Source organism: Leucoraja erinacea, chromosome 20, assembly GCF_028641065.1.
Source record: "Leucoraja erinacea ecotype New England chromosome 20, Leri_hhj_1, whole genome shotgun sequence".
Classification (NCBI taxonomy): Eukaryota; Metazoa; Chordata; class Chondrichthyes; order Rajiformes; family Rajidae; genus Leucoraja; species Leucoraja erinaceus.
Window position 1 is genome coordinate 36,154,809 of NC_073396.1, and position 18,196 is coordinate 36,173,004.

At 40.4% G+C, this 18,196-nt stretch overlaps 1 protein-coding gene across 1 annotated transcript in view; it reads right to left on the reverse strand.

The window, feature by feature from the left end:
- Positions 1-2,106: 2,106 nt before the first annotated feature.
- myh11b (myosin, heavy chain 11b, smooth muscle) overlaps positions 2,107-18,196 on the reverse strand; it is a 153,337-nt gene continuing 137,247 nt past the window's right edge. The window contains 8 exon segments of the mRNA XM_055651862.1: positions 2,107-2,914; positions 7,835-8,007; positions 10,390-10,498; positions 12,280-12,488; positions 14,788-14,911; positions 15,560-15,648; positions 16,569-16,697; positions 16,970-17,131. Of these exon segments, the coding sequence (XP_055507837.1) occupies positions 2,773-2,914; positions 7,835-8,007; positions 10,390-10,498; positions 12,280-12,488; positions 14,788-14,911; positions 15,560-15,648; positions 16,569-16,697; positions 16,970-17,131 (1,137 nt within the window). The 3' untranslated portion in view covers positions 2,107-2,772.

The window sequence follows — 18,196 nt, forward strand, 5'->3', positions numbered from 1 at the left end:
TGGTTGTTTGTCTTTTGCACAAATGTCCGCGAGCATTGCCACTTTCATTTCACTGCACATCTCGTATGTGTATGTGACAAATAAACTTGACTTGACTTGACTTGACATGGATGATTGTAGTTCATCATTGACTCAATGGGCTAAAGGGCCTATTTCAACACAGCATCGCAAAATGTAAAACAATGTATTTATAGACCACGGGGGTTTGAGACACTGATATCTACATCTTAGACAATAGGTGCAGGAGCAGGCTGTTTGGCCCTTCGAGCCAGCCCTTCAATATGATCATGGCTCCCCAATCAGTACCCTGTTCCTGCCTTCTCCCCATATCCCCTGACTGCTATTTTTAAGAGCCCTATCTAGCTCTCTCTTGAACGCATCCAGAGAACCTGCCTCCACTGCCCTCTGAGGCAGAGAATTCCACAGACTCACCACTCTCTGTGAGAAAAAGTGTTTCCTCGTCTCCGTTCTAAATGGCTTACTCCTTATTCCTAAACTGTGGCCTCTGGTTCTGGACTCCCCCAACACCGGGAACATGTTTCCTGCCTCTAGTGTGTCCAAGTCCTTAACAATCTTATATGTTTCAATGAGATACCCTATCATCCTTCTAAACTCCAGAGTATACAAGCCCAGCTGCTCCATTCTCTTAGCATATGACAGTCCCGCCATCCCGGGAATTAACCTTGTAAACCTACGTTGCACTCCCTCAATAGCAAGCAAGTACTTCCTCAAATTAGGGGACCAAAACTGCACACAATACTCCAGGTGTGGTCTCACGATGGCTCTGTACAACTGTAGAAGGACCTCTTTGCTCCTATATTCGATTCCTCTTGTTATAAAGGCTAACATGCCATTCGCTTTTTTCACTGCCTGCTGTAACTGCATGCTTACTTTCATAGACTGATGTACAAGGACCCCCCAGATCCCGTTGTACTTCCCCTTTTCCCAACTTGAAGCCATTTAGATAGTAATCGACCTTCCTGTTTTTGCTACCAAAGTGGATAACCTCACATTTACCCACATTAAACTTCATCTGCCATGCATCTGCCCACTCCAAGTCGCACTGCATTCTCATAGCATCCTCCTCACAGTTCACACTGCCATCCAGCTTTGTGTCATCTGCAAATTTGCTAATGCTAATGATGCACATGCAAATCATCTCTATTTGCATGTGATCCGTAGCCCACAACTCCTTACATATCCATATTCCTTGGCACCTACAATCTTTTCTCTTGCCCCTCAATAAGCTGGGGTAGATCCCATTCGACACTGGGGATTGATGCTCTTCAAGTGTTCACCACCTCCTTCTTGATCTCAAACTGTTTGAGCATATTAGCAGGTGATGTAACACAGTGAAAAGGTTGCTGCCTTACAGCGCCAGAGACCCGGGTTCAATCCTGAATATGGGTCCTGTCTACACAGAGTTTGTACGTTCTCCCCGTGACCTGTGTGGGTTTTCTCCGGGTGCTCTGGCTTCCTCCTACACTTTAAAGACGTACCGGTTTGTAGGTTAATTGGCTTTGGTAAAAATTGTAAATTGTCCCTAGAGTGTGTAGGATGCTGTTAGTGTTCGGGGATCGCTGGGCAGCGTGGACTTGGTGGGTCGAAGGGCTCGTTTCCACACTGCATCTCTAAACTAAACAAAACAAATTGCAGCTCTTCAATCCTTTTCTCCCTCGCCTTCTGTCTTTTCATCTCTGGCCTTCATCCAATCATCTGCCTATTGACCCCCCCCCCCCCCTCACCTGTACCCCCCCCACCTTGCCAGGTTTTGTCCTGACACTCCTTTCTTCAAGTTTCACCCCTCCCCACCCCTTCTATAAATCAGTTTGAAGAAGTGTCCTGACCCAAAACGTCTCCTACCCATGGTCTCCAGAGATGCCACTTGACCCGCTAAGTTACTCCAGCAAAGTATCTATTGTTTTGGTATTCCCCACACTAATCTGATTGTGTTTCATTATCTCCCCCCTGGTGAATACAGATGTAAAGTGTAAGTGTTCACTTAGGACCTCACATACATCCTTTGGCTGGTAGATAGAGAAAAGCTAATAAAACAAGTCTACATTTATACATATATAAAATAATAGATGTAATGTACTTAAAATGGTGATTTAAAGCCCTTTATTTGTGATAGTGGATCATAAACAGCTTCAGGCATACTTTGCAGTCAGTTTAGCAAGATTTGAATATATTACTGCAAATAACAAGCTATTTTTAAATACAGTACTTCAAGTGACTAAGAAAGCACTTCTCTAGAATTCTGTGATCAGTCTTGCTTTGGTCTAATAGGCATGTATTACAAATAGTACAGGAATCTGCTTAGTTCTTTCTATAGAGACCCAAACAAGCCACCCATCTATAAATCTGTGCTAATGAGCAAGACCAAATTAATTCCGTAAGGGAAGTGTGCATTCTCATAACATTATCTATTTTATTCAAGGTCCAGTGACAAAATAAACTAACTAATATAGAATCTTCTCTCATCGGGCAGTGTATTTTTAGGGACACGTGGTTTAGCCTGCGTTTTTACAGTGTATTTGAAGTGTTTAAAGATTTGAAACTTTGATACATGTAAAACATTTAGTAAAATAAAATGGCTTTGACTACATGCTTGTGAAAATAGTTGTTTTATCATGATGGAGTGGTTTGAAGGGTAGAAAAACTGTGCCCTGTTAATATCTGTGTGTGACCATTTTAAAGCTTTTTTTTAAGCATCTATATACTTTCCCCCTTCTATAACATAGTGCAGTATTAATGTATGCCACACTGCCGTTATTCAGCGGATTTTGTGCTGTTGAAGTCCACATCTCGTCCTCCAACATCTTCATCAGAGTTTTCTAGTGAAGCGTTATCGATCACTCCACGCCTGGCACCAGATCTCCGAGCACCGCTTAGCACGGGCTCATTTCCGCGCCTGCATCACAAAATGCAGCATGTTAGCACACAGTAGGAGGCAGCGACAGCAACATAATATTTAGCCAACTTCCCCACCAACTCTAGCGGCATTTGGAAATTTGAAAAAAAAATGTTCATCAAAAATTCTATTTGCAAGGGTTCTACGTCATTTCGGATCATTGATCAAAAAAACATTTTCAACAATAAATTAGCTCTGAGTAGGTAATCCTTTGGTTTGGCAGGTAGATCAACCTGGACTTCCACTGTTACGCCGATGACACCCAGATCTACCTCGGCACCAAATCCCCCCTCTCCCATATCAACTACTGTTTGTCAGATATAAAAATCTGGATGCAACATAACTTCCTCAAACTCAACAGCGATAAAACAGAATTCCTCCTCATAGGCTCCAAATCCACACTCAGCAAAATCAATAACCCCACTCTCACCATCGACGGCACCACTGTCTCCCCGTCTCCCCACCTCCCCAGGCCCACAACCTTGGCGTGATCTTTGATTCCACCCTCTCCCTCGAGCCTCACATCCGCCATGTCATTAAAACCTCCTTCTTTTACCTCCGCAACATCGCCAAAATCAGACCCTCTCTCACACTGCCCGCTGCTGAAAGACTCATCCATGCCTTCATCTCCTCCCGACTGGACTATTGCAACTCACTTCTCCTTGGCATCAGCTCCACCTACATCAACCGACTCCAACTGGTCCAGAACGCAGCCACCCGACTCATCACCCACACCAAATCCTGGCATCACATCACTCCAGTCCTCAAACAACTTCACTGGCTTCCCATCTCCCACCGGATCACCTACAATATCCTGGTCCTCACCTACAAAGCCCTCCACCATCTGCCCCCCCCATATCTCACTGACCTCCTCTCCCCCTACCAACCCTCACGGTCCCTCAGATCCACATCAGCCGGTCTCCTCTCCATCCACAAGTCCAACCTCCGCAGTTTTGGGGACAGAGCCTTCTCCAGGGCAGCTCCTAGGCTCTGGAACTCCCTCCCCCAACTGATCCGCAATTCTGTGTCCCTCACCATCTTCCAGTCCCGCCTCAAGACCCATCTCTTCACCTCTGCCTATCCTTAGCCTCACGTCCCCCTCCCTTTTCATCTGTGCATTAATTGCCTCATATTGTGTTTTGAATTGAATTCGGTCTTTAATTTGTGTACTAGTCATGTCTCTACTATTTACTTCATTCCGCTTACATGTTTTTCCTCTACTTGCTAAATTTTTGCAAGGTGTCCTTGAGACTCTTGAAAGGTGCCCATAAATAAAATGTATTATTATTATTATTATTATTATTATTATTATTGTATTTGCACTTGAGTATTTTTAAAAGATGCAGCTCTTCTTAAAAAGCTGTTTGTAAGATTGCTAAAATATATGCGATCGATGTTGATCAGATTGGTCAGTCCTGGTACTGTAGTCCCATTTGTTTTTCATTGCCTTTTGATCTTGAAGACTTGGTGAGATGAGAAATGTGTGTTTATTTTCTCACTCTTGCTGGTGAATGACAACTATTCTTACTATCATAAGTTCACGAATTATAGGGGTAGAATTAGGCCATTCAGCCCATCGAGTCTACTCCACCATTCAATTATGCCTGATCTATGCCTCCTAATCTCATTTTCCTGCCTTCTCCCCATAGCCATTGACACCCGTTATAATCTAGAATCTGTCTACGTCTGCCTTAAATATATCAACTGACTTGGCCGCCACAGACTTCTGTGGCAACGAGTTCCACAGATTAACTACCCCATGATGAAAGAAGTTCCACTTCACTGGTCCAGTGCTGTCAAACGCTCATCCTATGCTAACCCACTCATTCCTGGATTCAATCAGCAAAATAGAGTAAGATTGCAATGCTTGTTGAGCCACATTCACCTAGGGGATCTTTAGAACATGCATCTTGACTTACTTTGGGACTACACATGCAAGGAGTACCAATGTCTGGGTAGGGGATAGGGGCGTTGGTGTCTATGTGACATCTAAAACTATTTTCAAGCGCTTTAATTCCATTTAGAGGTGAAGTTAGAAAAACAGCATCAGTGAGTCCAGCTAGTTGATTTTGTGATCTGACAATAATTGATCGTTTATTTACTTGCTGGCTCTTCTGTTCTGAGAAAAGCTTCAAATGGGTACAAAATAAACGTATAATGTTATACGATTTCAGATCAAGTAAATTATGTTTTTTTTCTTCCGTTTGTCTTTAAATGATAACAAATTTCAGTGAACAAGTGTCAGCCATGCTTCCTAATTGGCATATGTTTCTTTAACCCTTTGAGGACTAGGTATTGAAATCATTTCCAAGATCTTCATCTCAATTTAAACACCAGGCAATATCTAAATTATTATATGAACAATCCCAAATAAAAATGATTGTTTAATTAAAATGTCAAATATCAAAATATTAACCACACAGTGCTTCTATAATCCTCAAAGGGCTTTGGAAAAATGTTATAATATGAAATTAATAAAGCAAATAGAGCCAAACCCTTCACTGCCACAAAGTTCTGCTTTGAAAAATTCCAACGGGAATGTTAAAAAATACAATACATAAAATAACGTGATATTTGCAACAATTATATGTGGCCTGTTTTTCTATAGAGTTCTGGGAACTAGTTTAAATTCCAGTCATCTATAACAACAGTCTTCAAAGAATAAAACGGACTGTGTTCACAAAGGTCAGCAATTTGGAACTAGAAATTTAAATTCAATTTTATTGTCATTGTCATACTATAGACAACGAAACAGTCTTCACAGGGCGTCGCGGTGTGCCCGCGCCTGCCGCCGTAACATTCCATTACAGGCAAAGGTGGGTGAAGTGTCTTGCCCAAGGACACAACGACAGTATGCACTCCAAGCAGGATTTGAACCGGCTACCTTCCGGTCGCCAGCCGAACTCTTAGCCCATTGTGCTATCTGTCTTCACTTTTTTTGCCCCAAAATTTTGCCCCAAGAATAAATTAGTCTGTGACTCTGCTCTCAAACTTCACTATGTCAAGCTATAAAATGTTGGCAGTCCTTAAAATGAAGGGAGAAAAAAGTTCCATGTCAGTCCAGGCTAAAGTATATTCAACTCATCTCTTGGCTGGTTTGGCAGTGTAAGGGTTGGCACAATAGTTAGTGACAGCCTCGAGTGAAGATTGCACATTCCACTGCATGTACATGGCAATATTAAAAGTATTAAGATCTTTTCTGCAACAATTCATTAGAGTTTTATTCTGTTTATTTTACCACATGGGATATCATTTACATGAAAAATAATTCAGCCATTTTAAATTGAGACAATATTTAATTGCCATTCACCAGGAATAAATGGCATTGTCAGCATGAAACATTGCATTTGATTCTTATTTTATCTAACATGTGGTATAAACAGAATGATGAAAAACCACGGGTTAAGATTTATATTTCTCACTTATGCTCACTACAATATGCCACATATAAATCGCATCCCGTGACTCTATAGATCACTTTATTTTCTAACATTAATTCTTAACCTTCAGAGTTTTTGGAAACTTGTCAATACTAAAGGAGAAAATGAGATGGAAATTTCAGCAATATGGAGAGTTGCATAGCTGAGGTTTGGGAGGTACCTGGATGTTCACTGAGCAGGCTCATGTGCACCTCTGTAATAGAGACAAGATTTCCCTCATGGTTACATATCATTCCCATCATAAACAATTCTCAAAGCAAATAACCAGTTCCCATTGATGTTTGTACAGTCTACAGGTAGAACATTTCAACTTGACTAAATCAATCTACTATCATTGAAGCCACTCCATATTAGACACAAATTATCTAACAATAGAGAATTTACAATAAATGGTACATAAAGAACATAATTTGCACGCATTTGCTCAAATCACAGAGTAAATGTGTATTCCTCATACTCCAGCTTTGGAGCTTTTCCTTTGGCAAATGATTTTAAGAAATTTAGTGTGTGATCATAATGATACTGGATAATGTATTGTTAGGCTAATATAAAGAGACATGCCCAATTAATTAAAACAATTTTGATAGCACCAGTACCAATTACTGTAAAAAAAACAATTAATTAAACCAAATGGAACTGAAATATTTTCAGAAATTGAATTTAGCACTCTATATAATCTGGACTAGATCAGATTTTAATCTCTGGATTTTGGAATCTCTGGTCATGTATAACATGTACTTTTCCCGTTGTCCTTCATCACCTTGTTCATGATAAAGCTGTCAGTCTGGATCCTGATCATTGATATTGCAGCTCAGTTTGGGAAAAGAGCTGTGATTTGGCAACTGCTTTCCATTCCTCATTGTAACATATTCATAATTAGAATGGGGTGATTGGTGGCAGTGGAGGCCATCAGAGCCATGAATACCATGCACTTTTCTCCTGGGATCAAAAAAGTTAATGGCAATTCTGTGGGTTCCTGAACAGATGTGCTGGAGGGGACCAACAGGGGCACGAATGTGTAACATAAATGGATTTAAATACCACTCTGAAAGGAGTCAAAAGTAAATGTTTGTGCATGTGTCTGGCAAAGTAAAATCCAACTCAAAACTACCTGATCCTGTAAAGGAACAATTAGTAGGCTTCATCTATGCAACAGTATAGAGTTCTTCTGTTCTCCCTACAATCAGTTTTTTACCTGAAATATTTCTTATCTTGTTCAAATGATGTTTTCATGTAATTCATTATACATTTAAAAAAAAAAAATCTCATCCTTTTAACAGAGGAAAGGACACACACACAGTTCAGTGTCGCCACTGTAACTTCAATGGAAGGTCAGGGAAAAACCCAGTTAGCATCTGTTTACCAAGACGTGACCAATTGTTTTAGAGGAAGGTGTCATGAAATCATCCGTGCTGCAGAGATGATACTGTGATTCTATCTGTGGGTAGGTTCATTGCTCCCCCTCTGTGATTGAATTTACCTTAGTTTGTTCTTCAGCGTGTTACATTCACGGGTCATAGTTTCATTCAGTTCTGTAACTTCTTCAAGCTCTCGTTGGAGCTTGCGTCGAGATGCGTTGACACGCTGGGATTCTTCCTCTGACTCTTCCAGCTGCCGCTTGAGCTGTTTCATGCGGGAATTGCTTTTCTCTGCCTGCATTGGATGAGACATTTAAGTTTGTACTTCAGTAACACTAGAATTGTAGGATTTTTCAAACCACAGGACAGTTTTGAAAATGCCAATGTGTTAAGGAAACAAAACGATTTACAAAAAGATTCATGTGGGTACTTGAGCAGATGAATTAGATTTAGCATCACTACAACTGAATGATGCTAGCCATCCATGACAGTTGCCCTTGCCCACAGACATTGTGAGACTGCGCTGGGATTTGCGGCACATACGAGCGACAAGGGTGCAACACGCTCGCCATGGGTTTTGGGATCAGTGCCGTGAGGATAAGCTGCCACGATTCCCCTGAATAACACAGACAAATTATTAATGAGCAGCCCAATATTTTAATCAGGACATTTCAGAATTATGCAAAATTGGATGCAGAAAGCAGAAGAAAGATGGGATTAAGATGGAAATAAATGCAGCAGGTGTAAAAATAAAGTTGTTTTTTTTAACAAAAAACTGCAACAATACTTAGTCTGAAAGAATAAAATCTCATGGTTGTAAAAGTTAATTTTCATGAGCAGATGATTTGTTTGTCAATGGTTAATATTTAATTATGCCATGAAAAGTTTGTTTACACAGGAATAGGAAAATCCTAAAAAGATTAGCACCTCGTGAAGTTTTTGGCAAGTTTGACAAGTATTCATTTGTATTAATACTTTCACATTTCTATTTTCCTCAGAGGCAAATTTTTGTGGTGAGTACAGGCATAATGAGTCTACCATGATATACACACACACACACACAGAGGCTTAACTAAGCTTTTGCAATCAGACTGTCTACCCTTGTAATATTTGTTATCTTTCCTTGTGCACCGATAATACAGAGTTCTTTCCTTGTGCAGGAATGCAGAAAAGCTTCATTCTGATAAAGTCATGTTATGTAAACTGTCAACAATATGGCAGCTTTAAAATCATGTGTAAAATGTGAAGTTGTCCACTTTGGTAGAAAAAGTTACATTAAAAAAAAAAGCTGAAAAACTCTAGTTAATGGTTTGAGGTGCTCTTGTCTGAATGTTAACATCAGGAACAGCAAGGAATTAGGAGGCAGTGTGTTGGCCTTTAATGTAAGAGGATTTGAGTATAAGTTTGAGGATAGCTTGCTCAAACAATATAGGGCCCTGGTGTGTCTACATCTGAAATATTGTGTACAGGTCTGGTCTTCCAAGGTATGAGAAGATGTACTTGTAATAGAGTGAGTCCAGTGAGGATTCACCAGACGGATTACTGGCATTGCAGGTACGTCATATGGCGAGAGTTTACGGTGGATAGGGCCCATGTGTTCTTCAATTTAGAAAAGTGAGAGGTGATCTCACTGATATTCATAACACTTTTGTGGAGCCTCACCAGCAGCTATTGTCACCGAGTGGGATATTTAGAACCTGGAACCACAGTTGTAAATTAAGAGGGTAGCTATTCAGGACAGAGATGAGAAGAAATGGCCTGACTCCTGGAGTAGTGAATCTTTGTAATTGTCTACCTAAGAGGACTGATGAAGATCGTCAAGATACAGATAACAATAAGGGAATCAAGGGATGCATGATTAATGATGGAAAATGGCTCCAAGGTGAAGGTTCACGGTAATAACATTGAATTTCAGAAAAGACACAGGGAAGAGAATGATTCTTTTTCTTCTGTCCTTACACAGTTGACATTATGTTTTAACCAAAGCCGAACTATTGTGGATCTAGGAAACGTTAAAAATAAACATAAAATTATTTATTTATCTACCATGTCAGGCAGTGTTTATGGAGAAGGAAACCATATTAATTTTTAGATCTGTGATCTCCCAACCGAATTGGAAAAACCTACGGCCTTAAGACGTGGTACAGAGAGGAAATGTGGAAGCCACAAGAAGTTTGTTTTGTTTATTGTCACGTGTACCGAGGTACAGTGAAAAGCTTTTTGTTGCTTGCTATGCAGTCAGCGGAAAGACAATACATGATTACAATCAAGCTGTCCACAGGTACAGGATAAAGAAAATAATGTTTAGTGCAAGGTAAAGTCCAGTAAAGTCTGATTTATTGATAGTCCGAGGGTCTCCAATGAGGTAGATAGCAGCTCAGGACCGCTCTCTAGTTGGTGATCGTACGGTTTAGTTGGCTGATAACAGCCAGGAGGAAACTGCCCCTGAAAGCAAAGGGGATTGTGGTAAAATGGAAATCCAGAAGGGATTGGGATTTAATGCACTCATCATCAGTTTCTGATATCTGAGCAGTGGTTGAGATCTGAACCTGTCAGCCGTGATACTGCAGAGGAAGGCTTGGAGGTTCCTGGAACTAGTTGGGGATGTAATAGGGTCATGGAAGGTGCTGCAGAATGTAAGTTTGTTCCTATTTTTGGGGGCAGGTTGGTACTGCACCTGTTCTTTAAACTGCTCCCCATGTCTTCGCTCGTCCTCCACCTGCATCATGACCTCTTTCAGTTTCTTCTCTGTACGTCGAGCTCCCTTGCTGTATGCTTGCTTCTCCCTGAAGAGTAAGATGTTTGATATGAAACAGACCAAGAAGCATCACTGGAGTAATATTAACAAATGTACCAGCTGTAGTTGAAAAAATTATCTGTTCTATGCCTAATTGGATCTCTTAAATTCCATTAAGAGTATCCAACTATAATAAAGAGCTATTTGGTGTTCAGAGTATGATATTAATTTAATTGCTTTATTAAAAATAAACCCATCAGACTATTCAATAGGTACAACCCATAGATTATACAGAATACAGTGCAGCAACCTAATATACACAAGGGGAGGCTCAAGGCTTAATCAAACAATGTTTCAAATACATAAACTTCTAAATTGAAGCTTCAATGGTTTCTAGAGACCAAGGAAGTTGCCAAAATGTAATTATCACCTCAAGCTTTCTGCCAGTTAGTACTTTGTATGGTACACTTATCTGAAATAAAATATTCAATTTGTATTCTTTGATTTCAAAATAGATTATGGCCAAGTATGGATATTTTTAAGGCAGAGATGGATAGTTTCTTGATTAGTACGGGTGTTGGGGGTTATGGGGAGAAGGCAGGAGAATGGGGTTAGGAGGTAGAGATAGATCAGCCTTGATTGTGGAGTAGATGGGCTGAATGGTCTAATTCTCCTATCACTTATTATCAGAATAGATTAGCAGTATATAAAGGAGACAACAATACACACTTAAATGCATACAATGCTTCTAGGATGACTTTTTTTAAAGCTGTGAAAGGCTTTACACCCACATATTATTAAACCCTAACCCATAGTTGTTTATAGGGTTGATTTCTCATTATCCTCAGTGTTTTTCTTGCCATTCCAAGTGAGGAAATTTGAACATTCAGAAAACGTTTAACAAGTTATCAAATGGTCATTTCAATTAATTGGTTGGAAATTGCCGACAGATATATGCTGGTTGCTTTATTTATCCGTCTATATACCATCATGTTTGGCACGAATGGCCAAGTCCAGGCTAGCTACACTTTGCTGGTGATTGCAGAGTAATACATGATCTTGCTGCAATCTGCTACTGAGCGTGTGTCCGGTGACAAGGGTTTGAATTTAATGAGTTTGCTTAATTGATATTCATTAAATGTGTTTTTGAGTATTCAGAACTCTTTAATTCTTTCACAGATTGGAAAAAAAATGAACAACCATTGATCATGCTTCTAAATTGCAGGAACATTTCATCTATGTACCTCCCTCTCTCCTGACAGCATCTCTGGAGAGAATGGGTGATGTTTTGGGTCAAGACCCTTCTCCAGACTGAAGAAGGGTCTCTAGACTGAAGAAGGGTCTCGACCCAAAACGTCACCCATTCCTTCTCTCCACAGATGCTACCTGTCCTGCCCAGTGTCAAGTTTAAGAACTGGCTAAAGCAGAGATCTGACATAGCTGACTTCAAAGGTTTCTCCACCATTCAGTTGGTGGGAGTCGTTCTGGTCAATAATGTATGGCATTACCTTGTGCTGGTCCCTGCTGCCACATGGGGTCTCAACATTTTGAATTAGTTGGCTCCGGGCAGCAAGTTAACATGGCTGGCTCCAGTAAACATTGAGTGTGACCGGCTTACTGTTGGCAGCAACTTAAGCATGAAGCATTGAGTTAACTAAAGATAGACACAAAATGTAACTCAACAGGACAGGCAGCATCTCTGAAGAGAAAGAATGGGAAATGTCATCCATTCCTTCTCTCCAAAGATGCTACCTGTCCCGCTGAGTTACTCCAGCATTTTGTATCTACTTACAAATAAAGATGACTCATCAGGACAAATACGTTTCTTACTTTGCCTCTGCTTCCAGCTGCTCTTCCAATTGGGCGATCTTTGCCTCCAGAGAGGTAATTGTTGATTTGAACTTGGACTTGACTGTGCCTTCCATTTCTTGGAGCTTGGCCTTCAGCTCTTTGTTCTGCCTCTCAAGATGCTGCCGAGCACCATCGTTCTTCTGGTTTGCAGTGCGCTCAGCAGCCAGCTCATTAGACAGCTGTTCAGACTGACAATTTAAAAGAAGTTTCGTAAGGTTTTGTAAACATGAAGCAGAAACATAACAGCAAAGGGAAAAACCAATTCTATCAAGAAAACGTTTTTATTTAATCTTGCGTGCAATTCTTTTAACAGTCGGTTGCATCATGAATTTGATGGTTTGTTTTACTGCGTAATTTTAATTCACAAACAAAATGCTAATCCGAGGTTTTGGCCATTTCCTCACAAATGGTATTTTAAAATGGATTTTAACAGATAAACAGATCTGGAGTTTATAAACAAAATTCAACCTGTATTGGACTTTTGCTTTATAGTTGCATTGGTTAGCCCCCATTTGGAGTATTGTGTGCAATTCTGGCCATTAGATTACAGGAAGGTGTGGACGTTTTGGAGAGGGTACAGAAGAGGCTCAACAGAATATTGCCTCGATAAGAGGGTATTAGTTATAACGAGAGGTTGGAGAAACTTGGAATGTTTTCGCTGGAACAGGGGAGACCTGATAGAAAAATATAAAATTGTGAGAGGCATAAACATGGTAGAATATCAGATCCTTTTTCCAGGGTGACAATGCCAAGGGTGACTGAACATAACTTTAAGGTGAGATGGGCAATATTCAAAGGAGATGTGTGGGTCATTTTTTTCCCCAGTGAGTACTTAGAATGTACCTCCAGGGTGGAGGCAGACATGATAGTGGCATTTAAGAGGCTTTTAGATAGGCAGGAATGGAATGATATGGATTACGTGCAGACAGAGGAGATGAGCAAATTGGCATTAGGTTTGGCATGGACATTGTGGACTGAAGGAGCTGTTCCTGTGTTACACTGTTCAAAGTTCTGTGTTTTTATGTGCATTAAATATTGGACTATTTTCTCTTCAGCAATTATTTTCTTCTCGGTTTGGCGGATTGTTCACTCATTTACAACGCTTTTTATCAAGGATGCATTTTCTGCCTTGCAAATGATTAGGTGATCACTTTCTAGAGAGAACAAAGAGGGAGGAGTTAATATATTTTAAATAATAGTTGGGAAGTGAAGCCGTGCCTAAGCAACCATCAATATGGCTAGATAGTGCATTTCCCCTTCATTCAGTGTGTTGAGTAGGTACTGCATTTAGCATTAACAGCTCATCGGTGGGCACCTCCATTTCCAAAACAAAATTGGGAAAATGTACCATGAGCAAATTGAGTGGGTTGTTTTCAGCCCAATTGCTTCCTGAAATCTTGATCTGTTGCAGGGTTGACAGCCGCTGCATCTCTGCTGCTAGAATGCATGGGAATTCCGTGATCTTGCTTCAAGGCAACCAGATTACAGCAGCATTAAAGGCTGCCGCGGAGGTGAGGGGATGGGAACTGTTTCTTTAATGTGTGTAGTCATGCCTGCCCCCTCACCTCCTCTTGATGCTCTTCACCGATGCAGTTGGCCCCACTGTAAACCACAGGCTTATCATTGAGCCAAAGATTGCAGGATATCAGTGCTGTGCAGTATGTTGAAAATAGGTTGTAAATACCTGGGTGTCCCATTAATTATTTAATAAATGTGCATAACTTTGCAAATCAGGCAGGCACATGTGAGGGACTTTAATTAATATTTCCTAATTGACTGCAAAATGTTTACGGGAGTTAAAACTATGGTTGTATGTTGCACATTATTGCTCCTCTTCTATTAGTAGGTTATTTTAATGATGCCATCACATGTGTAAATGATGCTTGGCTGTCCTATGGTGAAAGGCCCAGTGTAAGTCTATGCCCATGGTCAGCAGTTTCACTCAAAATTGTCTCAATAGTTTCAAAACATTGAAAGCAACTTTTACTATATGCAAAGCATGTATTATGCACTTCAATCTCTGGGCAATAATTCTCATAGTCTATGCTGAGTCAATATGTCATAAGTGATAGCAGCAGAATCAGGTCATTCGGCCCTTTAATCATGGCTGATCCATCTTTCCCTTCTCACCCGATCTCCTGCCTTCTCCCCATAATCCCTGACACCCACACTGTAGTCTTCATTAAATAAAGCTATGACTGCTGATTGAGTATAAACCATCTCCAAGATTAGAACACAGACACATTTTAATCTGATGAGAGGTTCGTGATTATCGTCCCATTTATATTTAAATAGTTACATAGCCTAAGTATGGGTTGTTGACACCATTTTGTTTGTGAGTTGGTAGTTGCTATGTCGGTGTGTCTTAATACAGTTAGATGTAAGTGACATTCTTGTCATCTGGAGACTGATCAGATTTATGAGATTATAGCTCTCAGATATTGGACTCAGTGAGGCAATGTGATCTGAGTTTCCCCAGCATCTTACCTGCTGTATCGCTTTCCTGAGACGATCGTTCAGTGTTTCCAGGTTACTCTGCTCTTCTTCAAGCTCTTCCTCCATTTGTGATATCCTTGCCTCCAGACGGCGCTTCTCATCCAGCAGAGTAGACCTGGAATGTTGTTTAAATGCCTGGTCAATTTCAACTGCAAACCCAGAGCATTCAGAGAGTGGTATTTGTGCTCATTTTATTACTGCTAACTTGTATATTTACTTAACTTTTCAGAATAATTAATGATAATTCAGAATTCCAGACAATTGAGATGATTTAACAATTGGGGTCCAGAAAATGTTTAATGTTGCAGCTTTGTATTCAACAGAAGTGATTCAAAACAGGTTCACCATGGCAGCACAGTGGTAGAGCTACTTAGTCTGGTCTTACAGCGCCAGAGACCCGAGTTCCATCCGGACTATGGGTGCTTGGCTGTACCCAGTTTGTACGTTGTCCCCTTGACCTGCGTGGATTTTCTCTGAAATCTTCGGTTTCCTTCCACACTCCAAAGACGTACAGGTTTGTAGGTTAATTGGCTTGGTATAAATATAAAATTGCCCCTAGTGTGTGTAAGGTAGTGTTAGTGTGTGGGGGTCGGTGGGGGGAGGGGCCTGTTTCCGCGCTGTATCTCTAAACTAAACTAAACATGACTTCTCACTACTGTACCTAGTAGTTAAACTAGTGAGACAAATTATTTTAATGCATTGGTCAACTGCAAACCACATTTCAGCAGGAATATAACGGAATAAGGATCTTCTGCATACATACTTCCCAGAGACGTTGCCTGCTAACTCCTCAGCGAGCTCCTCTTTCTCCTGCTCAGCGTGACGACGAGCTCGCTCTGCAGCAGCCAAGTCCTGGAAGAAGTTGGGGACAATAATTAATTGAAACAAAGAATTGTGGTAATCATATTTTATTGATGCTGCTGCTCTGGTTGGACATATAGTCATAACTACTTTTTTGGATTTAACTATCAAGTTTTAATTTATAAGACACAAAATGCTGGAGTAACTCAGCTGAGTAACTCAGTAACAGGCAGCATCTCTGGAGAGAAGGAATGGGTGACGTTTTGGGTCAAGACCCTTCTTTAGACACGGTTTGAATTAGATAAAAAGGTGACGACAGTAATAATTGAGAGTTCAGCAGAATTAGCAAGCGATTGGGACAAATTGTTCAGCACCAGACAGTTGGCACAGATAAAATGGAACTGCTGAGTTTGGCACTCTGGAATGGAGATGCACACTCAGTCACTTTTATTAAAGGCATGATGGAATTGAATTTTACAAGTAGGGAAAAGTGAAGAGAAGATCTATGGTAAACATGATTGGAGTAGGGGAAAAAGGACAGAAGATTGCACAACTAACACATCCGATCAGAGTCTGCATTCAGCATACCCTCCATCATTCATCAATGTGCAAAGCTCACAGTGGTGATGCTAGTGAGTCTGAAGTGCCCTTATAGAATTCATAAATGGGGTCTAATTTTGATGGTGTGATTTTATGTCTGGGCTAACTAAATTAAATGCATGTGGGGTTTTTTTGCATTTGTAGTTTACAATTATTGAAATCCAGGCAACTAAATATTGTTGCCCAGATATATTGCATAATATAACTTCTTCTAATTGCCTGTGCTCTCACACAAAGATCCTGGATTTAGTTTAGAACATATGAACATCCTACCTTGCGCTGGGATTGTACATTGACCCACAAAGAGACCAGTTTTCACACTAAAGAGGACAAAGAGTGACACTTGGTGACACTCATTTCTTTATGCTCACCTCCTGGAGCTGCAGGAGATCTGCCTCTAGGTTCTTGTTTTTCTTCTCATTCTCTTTGGCCTGAGCCAGGACCTCTTCCCTTGAGATGCGGGCATCTTCAAGTTCACGCTGATAGTCTTTCATCTGAGCCTGTTGAATGAAGTGCAAATTGTTGAACTGAACTGAATCAGTGCTTTAAACTAGATAAGGATAGACAATTGTCTTGTAATCTAATTAATATATTGCTACAAAGTAGTTTCGGAACTGAATCTATTTTATATTACTATGATTTCACATCAGTATAAATTGTTAACTGAAAATGAAATAATTGCCTTATTCTTAGGCAATTACTTGTTAATTAAATTAAAGTTAAACGACTTGGTTTTATAATGGTGCTTGTTGGTCAACTTTCAATCATCCACCTGAAGTTTTTTCAGTTGCTTTATGGCTTCCTCACGACCCTTGATGGCAACTTCCACTTGACCTTCCAGGTCACTTAAATCAATCTCCAGCTTCTTCTTGGCAGCCGCCACCATCGTGCGCTGTTTACGTTCATCTTCCAGCTCGGATTCAAGCTCGTGCACCTAAAGGCAAACAAAGTCGAATATTTTTTTTGTCCGCTAGTTTTATTCATGTTTAATAAGAGGTAAAGTTTAAAACCTACCTATACCACTCATAACAGATCTACCATACTTATACATACCTCAATCATGTCCTCTCATAACCTCCTCCACTCCAGGTAAGATAGACCTTTCCCTAGGAAAGAGGCAATTCACCAGTCTCTGTTCCTAACTGAAATGCTCTATCTCAGGCAACATCCTGATATATATCCTCTGTACCATCTCCATCACTATCAATCCTTCTAGTATGAACAGGACTGCATGCTGTACAGCAGATGACATCTGCTCAATATTTTATAAATTTCTATATTCCATGCCCCAACTAATGAAGGCCAATGTCACATATGCTTTCTTAACTGTGTTATCTGCCTGTGTTGCATTATTCAAGGATTTCTGGACTTAGACCCAAATGGGGACAAAGCATAGATGGGCATCACGGACAGCATGAATGGCATGGGCCATAAGACTGTCCCAGTGCTGTACGTTGTCATAACATGACAAGGTCTCTCTGTTCCTAAATTCTCCCTAAGACCATGCCTTTTATAGTGTGTGTCCTAATATCATTAGTGCTCTCAAAAGGCTTTGCCTTACATTTATCATGATCAGCATCTCATATTTCGCTTGGGCAACTTACAATGGTATGAATATTAAAGGTAGACAAAAATGCTGGAGAAACTCAACATATGAATATTGATTGCTCTAATTTCAAGTAACCCTTGCATCCCCTCTCTCTGCAACCCCCCCCACCCCACCCATCATATAAGCTTCAAAGTCGTCTTGTTGAGTCTTCTTGTCTGTATTTGTTCTTTCCTAACACACAGCTAACAATGGCATGTTTGCTTTAGCATTGTTACTTTTTTGTATATCTTTCATTCATTTGTTCTATCTCTCAACATCATCATCTATATATCTCTCATTTCCCTTTCCCCTGATTCTCAGTCTGAAGAAGTGTCTCGACCCGAAATGTCACTTACTCCTTTTCTCCAGAGATGCTGTCTGTCCCGCTATTACTCCAGGTTTTTGTGTCGA